Source organism: Ictalurus punctatus, chromosome 13, assembly GCF_001660625.3.
Source record: "Ictalurus punctatus breed USDA103 chromosome 13, Coco_2.0, whole genome shotgun sequence".
Lineage (NCBI taxonomy): Eukaryota > Metazoa > Chordata > Actinopteri > Siluriformes > Ictaluridae > Ictalurus > Ictalurus punctatus.
This window is the reverse complement of record NC_030428.2, coordinates 21,807,737-21,820,051: the sequence shown is the minus strand read 5'-3', so window position 1 is coordinate 21,820,051 and position 12,315 is coordinate 21,807,737. Positions and strand designations below refer to the sequence as shown.

At 36.7% G+C, this 12,315-nt stretch overlaps 1 protein-coding gene across 1 annotated transcript in view; it reads right to left on the bottom strand.

Annotated features, from left to right (window-relative positions):
- Positions 1-5,998: 5,998 nt before the first annotated feature.
- Positions 5,999-12,315, bottom strand: part of tcerg1l (transcription elongation regulator 1 like) — a 101,295-nt gene continuing 94,978 nt past the window's right edge. The window contains exons 9-14 of the mRNA XM_017484429.3: positions 10,731-10,882; positions 9,581-9,665; positions 8,510-8,645; positions 8,080-8,169; positions 7,855-7,973; positions 5,999-7,033 (exon numbers count right to left, since the gene is read on the bottom strand). Of these exons, the coding sequence (XP_017339918.1) occupies positions 6,877-7,033; positions 7,855-7,973; positions 8,080-8,169; positions 8,510-8,645; positions 9,581-9,665; positions 10,731-10,882 (739 nt within the window). The 3' untranslated portion in view covers positions 5,999-6,876. The remainder of the gene's footprint in view (positions 7,034-7,854; positions 7,974-8,079; positions 8,170-8,509; positions 8,646-9,580; positions 9,666-10,730; positions 10,883-12,315) is intronic.

Sequence of the window (12,315 nt, the reverse complement as noted above, 5' to 3'; positions counted from 1 at the left end):
TCTTGTAACTACATAACTTTCTTTTTATTTTGTGCTGTATTTACTGTATGTCATATTATATCACAGCACTGTTGAATTCTCAAATGTGATCAGATTGGTGATTGGTTATTCGTTTATTTAAAAATAGAAATCAGCAGTACTGACAGTACTTCTGGCTGCAGATCAAATCAGGTTTATATTAATGTGCTTGTTCTAATGTGTTACATCGACAGGGACTTATATGGGATGCATCCATCATACATTATATATGGCAAATAATTAACTATTACAAAGGGTGTTTTTATTTCACAAAGAAAACATATATGTGCTGAAAAGAGACATTTATTTTCACATTTATGGAAGGAGTCTCCTCTGTCACTGATTGTTACAAAGCGATATGCTTCTGACCATCAGAAAGACTCCAGGACAGAGAGCCATGTGATTTCTGGTTTCTTGGTAAAATGAGAGAAACAAGAGAGGATACTGAGGGAATGAAGTGTGTGACAACAGGAACTAACTTGCTTTGTGTAACATATGGTGATATTTGGAAGATAATCTATGGGGTGGTATAACACTGAATAACACCACCATATTGTGTTTTATTCATTACTTAGTCATTGAATAATATACTGTGAGATGAATTGCTGAATAATAGTCTAAAAGGTAACAGTAACATCATTGTGGAGAAGGAAATATGTTAAACAGCTCATACCTGACGTTTGCTAGACCTGAACTTTCCTAATGTTTCAGCGTTCCTTTATCCCCCGACTTATGAGATCGAAATGTATTTAGAGGAGTAGGTCAGAAACCTCTCGCCTTTCCCAAATCAGATAAAGGTGAAGGCAGAGAAAGCCCTGAGACTGAGGAAACATCAGCACTGCTCTTTCATGCATAACTCCAGTTGATGTATGACAGCTTACAATTATTACTGTAAATTCCAGTATGGAATAAGTCCATGAGGTAATAACAGAGCTGGTGCTTGTGGTAGTGTATCTCTCAATTTCGTTTGTTTTGTTTTTAAAACCTTTTCCAAGTTTTCTCATTTACCATTCACACTGTGGAACTTTACTATACTGTTCAATAACTCATTGGTAACTATGCAGGGACTAAGAAGTAAGAAATTAATAGTACAATGTGAACACTTTTGTCACTACAATTAACTACTAACGAATGCAGGGTAATTATTTAGTAAGTAATTGCACCTGTGGAAGAGTCCTTAAGACACTAACAGTTTACAGGCAGTAGGCAATTAAGGTCACAGTTACAATAACTTAGGACACTAAAGGCCTGCTGCAGGGAGGCATGAGGACTGCAGATGTGGCCAGAGCAATAAACTGCAATGTCTGTAATGTAAGACATCTAAGACAGTGCTACAGGGAGACAGGAAGGACAGCTGCTCATTCTTGCAGTGGAAAATTGCATGTAACCGTGTGTCCCCACAAACGTGATCGGAACCTTGCAAATGCCTTGTTGGAAGAGTGAAGTAACATCTCACAGCAAGAACTGACAAATCTGGTGCAGTCAATGAGGATGAGATGCACTGCAGCTGGAGATCACCAGATACTGACTGTTACTTTTAATATTGGACTCATTATTCCATTTATGTTCGTCAAATGTCTGTGAAACTTGTTCAGTTTATGTCTCAGCTGTTAAATCTTGTTAAGTTAATACAAATATTTACAGATGTTAATAAATTTGCTGGAAATAAAAGCAGTTGAATGTTGAAGCAGTTGAATGCGAGAGGACATTTCATTTTTCGCTGAGTGTAATAATGGGCTTAGTGGTTAGCATGTTTGCCTCACACTTCCAGGGTCTGGGGTTCGAGTCCTGCCGGGGCCATGTGAGCCATGTTTCCTCCCCCAGTCCAAAGACATGCATAGGCTGATTGGTATGTCTAAAAGTGACCGTATAGTATGAATGGGTGTGTATGTGATTGTGTGATGGACTGGCACCCTGCCCAGGGTGTACCCTGACTTGTGCCTGATGCTCCCTAGGATAGGCTCCAAGTTCCCCGTGACCCTGAAAAGGAGTAAGTGGTAGCAGTATTATTTATACCTTCTTCTTAATATTGATTCTGCATTAATAAACATTAATGTACTATACTTAATGTCCTAATGTTGTCTGCTTCCTTTCCCTCCCTCTATCTATGTCTTTTTGTCTCTAGACTTCCCTGAGATTCCTACAACCGAAATGTATGTGAATTTCATTCATCAAGGGGGAAAACACCTTTGAGCTACTCTTTCAGATGAAATCTCATTTAATTTCCCCTGTGACTCCTTTCCCTTGATACAGTACTAGCTGACATTGTGATTCATCCCCTACCTTAGAAACACTGTTTGTCTGCTAGCTGATTTCCACCTCTTCAGCATGCACATGCTGCACGACACCATAGTGTTTTCAGTCATTAAGGGTGTTTGAATGTCGGTGATAATGTATATGAGGAAAGGTATGTGTAATTTATACACTAACAGATGCTCTTTATACCCAGATGACTGCTTACATGCTTTTGAGGTGTTTCGTTCTGTGCCGAAGCACTCCACTTAAATGGCACACATGTCAGTAAGGTGACATGATTTGCTGATGTTATATCCAACAGGAATGCCTTTTTCTCTGTTGTCCACATTTGCATATGCTTGCTCAAACCAGGGCATTGCGAGGACACAAGGATGCGAGGATCTTTGTTCAGCACAAGCTATTTCCCACTGCTTCTCCAGTATATATTATGGCTTGAATCACTTGCAATTTCAATAATGGATCAGCGTAGATGGATGCATGAAATGAAACCACAGGGTCTAGGTTCCTGCTGAGGAGCCAAAATGGACTTCTAGCACACACTGCCTGAAGCTTCTGCATTTACTTATAGCTGTGTTGTTCAGAGGTGGCAATGATAGAGAAGACCTGTTGATTCTTTCATGTCTGCAAATGGTTTCAATCAATCTGAGTTGACTGCTTTATCTTGCTTCATGATATATGCATTGTTTTAAAAGCAGCAGTGAGACTCTTTACAACTTATTTTCTGTGTAACACCATGCATCATCTATAGGGAGCATCTTCAAACATGAAACAAATTCATGTCATATTGTGAACATCTCCCTGAAATGCCAAGACTGATGATCTGATGGCTCACACTTGTACTATGCTAATTTTAATCTGAACCTCTGTCTTTCAGATAGTATATAACAGTGGTTCTCAACTGTTAAGCCAGCAACGCCTAAAGTAACATTGCCGAGAACTCGTGACCCCATTAACACAGCGTATACAAACAATAAACAAAACAAGTTGTTTTAAGTCCTTCACAACATTTTACCTGTTGTATCCACTTTACTATATATCAAATTAATTTGGGTTTACCTTTCAATGGGATGGGTGCACTTGTTTTTAGGAGCACAAAAGTTTTGTCTGTTCCTTTATGGTGGTTACGGCTACGGCTACTCGCAGATCATCTTCAACATCAGGAAGTGATCTGTATTTATTTTTCATAAATGTAACAGTGGAAAAAGTCTGTTTGCACAGATATGTAGATCAAAATGGAAGCATTACATCCATTGCCACATTGGATAACGTCTGCTACTGCAGTCCAAAATTCAGGCAGACTGTCCACAATTTCCTCAACATTTTCTAGACTTGTAAATTACATATTTATCTGCACTATGTATGTGATAACTAGAGGGCCAGTCGCCGCAGTGGTCATATCTTAGAGTTGTGAAATATTATTTACAGTTTTTTTTTTAGAACACTCTAATCAGTTCTGTCTTTTAAAATAAGAAAATATTTACTGTAATTAATATTGAAAAATATCTATTGTAATCAGAAAATATTGAAAGTTTATTTTTCAGTTGTCTCGCAACCCCCTGAAATCATTTCGTGACCACCGGAAGGGGTTGCAATCCCCATTTTGAGAGCCACTTCTATATAACATAAAATAGAGGTATGCTTTTACATAAACCATACTTTAGCTGATTTAAATGTCGTCTGCACTGCATAATGTACCTGTATGCTAATTATTTAGCCATTTGAAATAGACTTAATGACATTTTTATATGGTCTTCTATTATGATAAGCCTGTCTCTGTACTCAGGAAAAATATTAAATCAGGCTTTTAAATAAGATAATTTCAGTTCTCAAGAGATTTTTTTTCTACCAAATAATGTGTTTTCATCAATTTGCATTTTAAACCTCTAACACACCTAAAAATGTCTTTGCTCTTTTTTTTTGTGCTCATTCTGAAACTCACAGTTGCCAGGAGGTAATTGGCTGGATAATTGGAAAATTATCTTTTGACTGTCTGGTTGTCATGCTGACATGCATATTAAGGTGTTTAAATATAAGAGAAAACTTTTCAACAAAAATCAACATATTTTTATTTATTTTTTGCTCAGTTTCCATAGCTTCCAAGCTCGAATCACTACTCTGTCCCACTTGTGAGTTTTGTCTATAACACATTGGGAAGTCAACTTAGAACATGGATATGTGATATCTAACTTTAGTAGGTAAATCTTTGCAGTGGATATTGTACAGTATATGGATGTGGATGTGTTTAAAAAAAAATCACTTAGCTGGAAACAAAATGCAGCGAGAATGAGAAAGAAAACAGTCTTCTTTCTCAAAAGTGTGCATGTGAAAACTACTGAAGCTGTGAATGAAGTTTTATTACAATTTTGCAGCACTTACGCCTCTACTCTGTGCACTTTGCTTCTTCTGGAACTCAATTAACAGATCCTGTATGGTAGCACTACTTGTATTGTTCTCTGCTTGATATATCGCTTTGCTTGTACTTTTCTCATTTGTAAGTCGCTTTGTATAAAAGCGTCTGCTAAATGAATAAATGTAAATGTATTATGAAGGCAAGTGGAAACCTGTGAGTCTCATTAGACTTTGGCTCCAATTAGCATCATGCTGAGTGTAACCTTTTACAGTTAAATGTAAAATTAGTGATTTTCCAATTAGCTAACAGTTTTATTAATTATTCTGTCAAGGTAATGTCAACATTAATACACATCACTACAATATAAGGTTACACAGTAATAATATGGCATCGAGTATGGTGCATTATAGAGTAAGAAATAAGCAACTACCAATGAATTAAATATAAAGTGTTTCTATTTATACCCATATGGGAATAGCATTGGCCACATAGTATAGATCCTTCAACACTTACAAAAATCAGTGTAACAAACAGTCCTGATTTAGCAACATTAGACAAACTTGAATGCAGCACCTCAGTAGTGTTAGTAAAGTAATTATCTTAGAGGTAATGTCAATCACCAGCGTTATTTAATTATTGAAGCTAGCTGTTTGTAATTAAAACTAACAGCTTGCAAGCTAACATTAGGCAAATTAAAAGGCAGGAACTGACAATGTTTAAAAAATAAGTGTGCCAGCTTGTAGCATCATACTCAAAAAGACTTGAGGCTGTAATTGGTGCCAAAGGTGCTTCAACAAAGTATTGAACAAAGGCTGTGAATACTTATGTAAATGTGCTTTTTTTTTTTTTTTTTTTAAATAAATTTGCAAAGATTTCAAACAAACATCTTTCATGTGGTCATTATGGGGTATTTTTTGTAGAATTTTGAGGAAAATAATGAATTTAATCCATTTTGGAATAAGACTGTAACATAACAAAATGTGGAAAATGTGAAGCGCTGTGAATGCTTTCCGGATGCACTGTAAAATGTCTGTGCTTGCTGTACAACAAAATTATAACACAACATAGTTCCAGTTTGTGGATTAGGAAGCAAGGTTGTTGCACAGGTTTTATGCCAGATGCCCTTCCTGATGCAACCCTCCGGGCTCTGGGCTTAGGACAGCCACTGAGTGCAACCCATTGGCTGGGTTGGTTCCCTGCCCAGGAATCGAACCCCGGAGAGCCTAAGGATCCTTAGCTGCTGGACCACAAGCTACTGTACTGTATGTGTTCGAACAGAAGTAGAAAAATTCTGTGTGTGTGTGTGTGTGTGTGTGTGTGTGTGTGTGTGTGTGTGTGTCTTTATCAATAAAACACTGCTGCAAGGTCAAAAAATCGTTCAAATTCCACAATTTTATTACATTAGGCTTACATACAGCCTAATATTTATTTTGTTCTAACCGGTTTAGGAACATTGCGTTGGTGTTGGAATTCAAAACCAGAAACATTAAAATATTGGTTCTGCTGACAGAACAAATAGCCTCTGTGATAATTAAATGATGTTTACTATTACATTTTATGTAGTGTAATGTATTGTATTTATTGGCAAGAATTCTGATTTCAGAACAAATTCAAGAACAGGTGATAGATTTAATCAGATTTAAGATTTCAATCTTCCAACAGCAAGCACAATTTTAATCACAACGAACACTTTAGACAACGTGAAAAAAATCCACCAAAACATGACAACTTGGCAACTCTCACAGATGCTGTGGAGAATCAGACGTTCTGCTGTGACATTCCACATATTTCACATTACACTTCCACAAAACTTCATTACAGCGCGCACTTATCAACATGTATTTACAGTCCTTAAAAAATCACTTAATATCTGTATGATCAGATAAATGGCTTCCAACAGTACAGTTTGCCTTTTTATTGAAATACACTTTTTAATTATTTTTTTCTTTTTTATTATGACATCTTGCAACATTAAGTTTTAACATGAGTTTTAAGAGCTTCAATATGAAACAGATCACTCTCAGAGTTGAACTACCTCTAAAGTCGAACTCGTCTGACTCTGGTGCTTTGCTGTTTGTGTGCTTGTTGTTCTGACAATCCAGAGTTCAAATAAAAACTGCAGACGCTGTAATGGGTTTCATTTACTTAGTCAGATGCAGTGGCATATTGTGTCATTGTGCAGTTTGACTTGATTCCTGTCAAGAAGGCATTCTGTAAAAACTAAATAGTTTCTTTCACAGCATGTTGAGGCTTCATCTCATCTTTCTCAGTCTCATCCGGTTTTCCTTATCACGTTTCTTGAGCCCGCTGACAAACTGGAAGAAAAGCAGCTCCTGGTCCTTCTGCTTGGGAACCCGTTTGAAGCGCGGGTCTCGGCCGTACTTCTCTGAGAACTCTTTGAAAGTTGACCTACATGGAAAAAGAAGGAATAAATCAGCCAGGCTGTCACAGGCTGCTGGAGCCATCCAATTTTCCATTTCACTGCAGTGATGATATACTCTTGCTCATTGGCACATGTGCTTCTCATCTCCCTGTGCTGCCTTTGTGATTTAATACAGGTATGATTATTGTTGATTTGGTGGCTGGATATGAACTTGAGTTGAGTTCTGATCTATTTTCATACCTGGGACTAAAAGAAACGGATACAAGGGAATCATCAACATCCAGACATATAGCGATTCTTTCACACACTAGCTTTCTGTGCCAAACTTCAGCTTTGAGTTCAGTGCTGACACAAAACCTAAAGTTCATAATGGTGTGGCTAAGAACTTACAATGCTCAGTGCCTTAGGAGAAACGTATGATCATTTGTCTCTTGTTATCTCTGCACTGGCACATTTTAAATGTCACATTTCCTCTCATGTAAGAAATCAGTTAATATTAATACTCTTACTTCTCAATTGTCTAAAAGGTAAATATGTCAAAGGTATAAATGAATCACCAGAAAGCATATTGTGAAAGAAGGAGGAGAACTTTGTTCACTGTGTAAAAAATAGACCTTCAAACAGACTTGAATTTGAATTCACTCCTTCCAGGAACTAGCTAAGGACCCAAGATCAAACATCCCATGTCAAAGAGGCTTAGACCTGTGCCACAGATCACATTCATTATTAACACAATAGCTGAATATATGAATTTCAAGGCAAGATTGTGGGGCAATATGTTTCCTCTCTAGTACACATTGAGCTAATATAACAATTCAGGCAAAAAGAAGATAGCACAGGAACATACTTGGATGTAATTTTGGACTCTTCAAGTAATTTCCTGAACTGCTCTTTTGCCTGTTGGAGTTTGTTCTTTCTCTCTTTATGTTCTTCTTTTATCCTGGCTTTGGCAAACTGATCAAAAATCTGCAAAGGAATAGAGGGACAGGATTTGGATCCATAAATGGGAATTAAAATGACATATAGGTTAGTAATGCCAAGTTTCAAGTGAGGATCTTTAACCCAGACTTACTTGCTTCCTCTCCTCTGGCCCCAGGAGAAGGTAACGTGGGTCAAACACAATTTTGTGTAATTCTTTCTCCCATGTTGAGAATGCAGACACCTGATATTGAGATGGAAATACAAATAAGTGCAAGCAATAATAAAGGTAATAATATTGCATGCCCAAGCGTCAGCTAAGATCTGTTTACTGTGATTCAAATGAAATAAATTACACAGTGAGGAGAATTGAAATGCAGCACCTTGAAAATATTACTTGATCTAGAAGGTTAAGGCAGAGCCAGTGATCTTCATTTTAACTCAAAAATTAACACTGAAAACTCCCTATGAATTTTAATATTGCCCTGGAGCCATATTGAATAAAATGCACCTCTGCTGGAGTTCATATAACTTCATATTGTTGCTCAATAAAGGGTTTTTTAAAGAGCTTTTAGTGCGCTCACCCCTCTCTCTAGGAGCATATCTCTGAAGTGCGTGATCCGCAGTTCGAGCGGTAGGACCATCTGATTGGACACTGTGCAGCTCTCTGTATTCTGCTCCTCACTGGCAGACACAGAATTACTAGATGGCTCTTCCAACCTTAATTGAAAGACACAATGAAAAAGACATCTGTTCAACCTGTAGAATATATCATGGGTGTTTTCCTCTATCTGTTCCCATCAGTCATCTGTGCTCAGCTTGCTATTCAAATTTAGATTAATTATAATTTCATCAATGTCAATCACACTCTTTGTGGAAATTACATAAATATCCAGTCTCACATATTCCCACACAAGACAAATATGCCAATTCAGGGTCAAACCACTTTCTCACTGCTGTAGAATTGTATTAGAGTTCGCTTGGAAGTGGATCAGGACCACCTCACTCAGGCAGTCTTGGACCGGTTGAGTCAGCTTGCACCCAAGAAAGTGATAAACAGCCATGAGGATGTAAACACACTGTGTTCCATTCAAACAGACAAAATTCTGCATACATGTGGTAGTCTGGGAAATCGCTTCCACTGTATATACTTACAGGCTTTCCTGAACTTTCTTTTTTCAAAAGGGAAAAAGTGAAAAGGGAGAACATTTCATTTCAAGATTCTGTCACACAATGGACATTATGACAGCCAGTATCTGATTACAAACTGAATTCATTATACTTATGTCCATTTCACTATGGCATGTAACTATTCAACAACTTGATCAAAGTGTGAATTTACTGTGTGAGGAAATCACACTTAACTTGTGAAGCTTGACCACTGTGCTTGTTAAACTGACTCTTTATACAATATGGCCTTTACCGGAAGAAAGATTAGGCAAGGTTATAAAGTAAATAAAACATTTCCTGTTAATCCTTTGGAAATTTCTTTCTTTCTTTTTTTCTGTCTGTCTGTCTGTTTGTCTTTTCTGTTATTTTTGTCTATGTCTATCAAGATTTCTGTCCCAACATCCAGTGGGTTTTACCCACGTTGAAGCACTCTATAATCACATACAGTATCGAATGTTTTTTTGTTTTGCCAATGTGAGACATACTTGTTGCGTTTGGATTTTGAAATATGGTCTCCTTCATCATCGTCTTCATCCTCATCATCAGCAAAGGGGGAATTTGAGCCATCCTCTGCAGATAAAAAAAATAATAAATAAAATAATAATGAAACTAATAATAATGCTATATATATATATATATATATATATATATATATATATATATATATATATATATATATATATATATATATAATATATAAAACATTTAAACTAGGATACTTCATCTCAAAGCTTTATGAATGTGCTGTTAGTAAAATATGGAGCAATATATTCTATAATACGCAGTAGTTATATTATAATATGCAATAGTTAAGAATGTGCTATAAAGGCCCAGTAAATGTGCCATTCAAACAGTCTCATGCATCCTGAACCAATTGTTCTCAAGGTATATATTTTTTTTAAAAACTTTTTCTCAATACTGAAATTATCTAAGTAACTAAGAACTGACAAAAAGCAACGTGTTTCCCCACTCATTTATTTTGTATTATCAGAGACACACACATATTCATTCTAATGCAATAATCTTAATTAATGTCTGACTATCTATGGTGAGCTTGTCAGCAGGCTAAATTAAAATTATGCAAAAAAAATTTTTTCATAATATTGATCAATATAATAAACTCTAATAAGTCTAATACCATCTATCTGTTTTGTCTGAATTAAGTAGAAACATCAATAACTAATCAGCCAGCGACTGCAATAAGACTAAATCAATAAAAGCATACAAGCACTACAGGGACATGTAGTCACCCATATAATAACTTCCAGACAAGATCTGAACTAATTCAATATGTGCAGAGGCAGAAACATCAGATTAGCTCTTATTAGCTAATCCATGTGAAGAGCAATCAATAGTTTTTTGGGCATTATTCTTCTCGGCAAACAACATTATGTTTATGCAGGGATTACGAGTGAAATGAGTTTGTCAAATTGATACCTGAAATGGAAGGTTTGGGGTTTCAAATTGACACCCACTAATCAAGTCCCTGAATAGACACTTGTCTACCAATCTATTGTTTATCTGTCCTTCAATGAAATAATAGGTTTGGGCAAACTGCCCTGGTAACAAGTGATAAAACTCAAAAACACAATAATGCTGTATGCTAATAGCACCATGCCAAGAACACATGCTTACCTGACAAGTCCTTCTTGCGTTTATGTGGAGGATCTTCAATGATTTTGTTGAGGTCCCCCCGGTCTTTAAGATCCACTGGTTTATCCCATACAGACAGCTGCATGGTGGGGTTGAAGAAGAAAACTCTATCATCTCCTGTCCAAACCACACACCTGCAAACACAAAGAGAGCTGAGGAGACTCACAATTACACACACACACACACACACACACACACACACACACACACACACACACACACACACACACACACACACACAGAGTAAAGAATTTACTGAGATTGAGTGAGACTACTCAACAATGTACTGTGCATTTTAAACTTATATGTATTTATATGTCTATATCTATATCTTGTGTTTCACCCTTTTTGGATTGCCTCTAATTTGCATATAAGCAGAAGAGAGGTACAGAGGATACAGTGGCTTGTCTCTTGCACTGTTTACTTCAACACCTGGATATTCCTGGAAATTATGCCAGACTTCTTTTCACTGACTTTAGCTCTACCTTTAACTCAATTCAGCGTCATCAGCTAATCAAGAAACTACAGTGTCTGCAAGTTCCATTACCACTAATACACTTGATTTATAATTTCCTTTCTAATAGACCACAAGTGGTAAAGGTGGACAATGCATTATTGACCATTATTGTTTTCAATACTGGTGCCCCTCAGGGGTGTGTACTTAGTCCACTTCTTTATATTCTCTATACAAATGACTGTCAGAGTCCAGTCACCACCACTCATTACTTTAAATATGCAGTTGATACTGCCATTCTTGCATTCCTTAATAAGGACAATGATTCTTTTTTGGACTATCAATGCACCATAGCACATTTAGTATATGGTGTGATAATAACTTTCTCCACCTTAATATCGCAAAGACTAAGGAACTGTTTTTTAGCTCTTCCAAACCACTGCCCCATCCTTCCAGTATTATCATTAATGGAGAGATGGGTGAAAGGGAGGAGCATTTCAGATATCTGGGCATTACATTCGATAAACATCTCAACTTCAATCAGCACACTCGTTTTTATGAGTGCTGTCAACAGAGACTCACAGTTATTTGTAAACTTAAATATCTGTCTGTTCAGCCTAGTCTTCTTCTTCTTCTTTATCAAAGTATTATTGAGTCGGTGCTTATGTATGGTGCCATTTGTTTCTTCCATATACTAACAGTTACCAATAAGAACAAACTCTTAAAGATAACTAATTTAGTGAGAAACATTATTGGTATTCCCACCCCAAATTTATCAAACTGTGTTATTTTATATACGCTCTGGAAGACACATACAATTTTAAATGATCCAGACCACCCACTTTATCAATATTTCAACCCCCTTCCTTCTGGCCGCAGGTATAGACTACCCATGTGCAGAAAGGCTAGCTATGGTAGGAGCTTTGTTCCTATGGCTATACGTGTGTTAAACACAGGTAATCAGCCATTATGATGTCATCTTATGCTCTGGCATTTGTTGCATGATCCTGATGTTTTACTTTTGTCGCCTTCTCCCCTCTATGTCTGTGATTATTTTTGATGGTTAATATGTATGGTGTTGCTGTGTTTATGTTTGTTTTTTCTCTATGCACC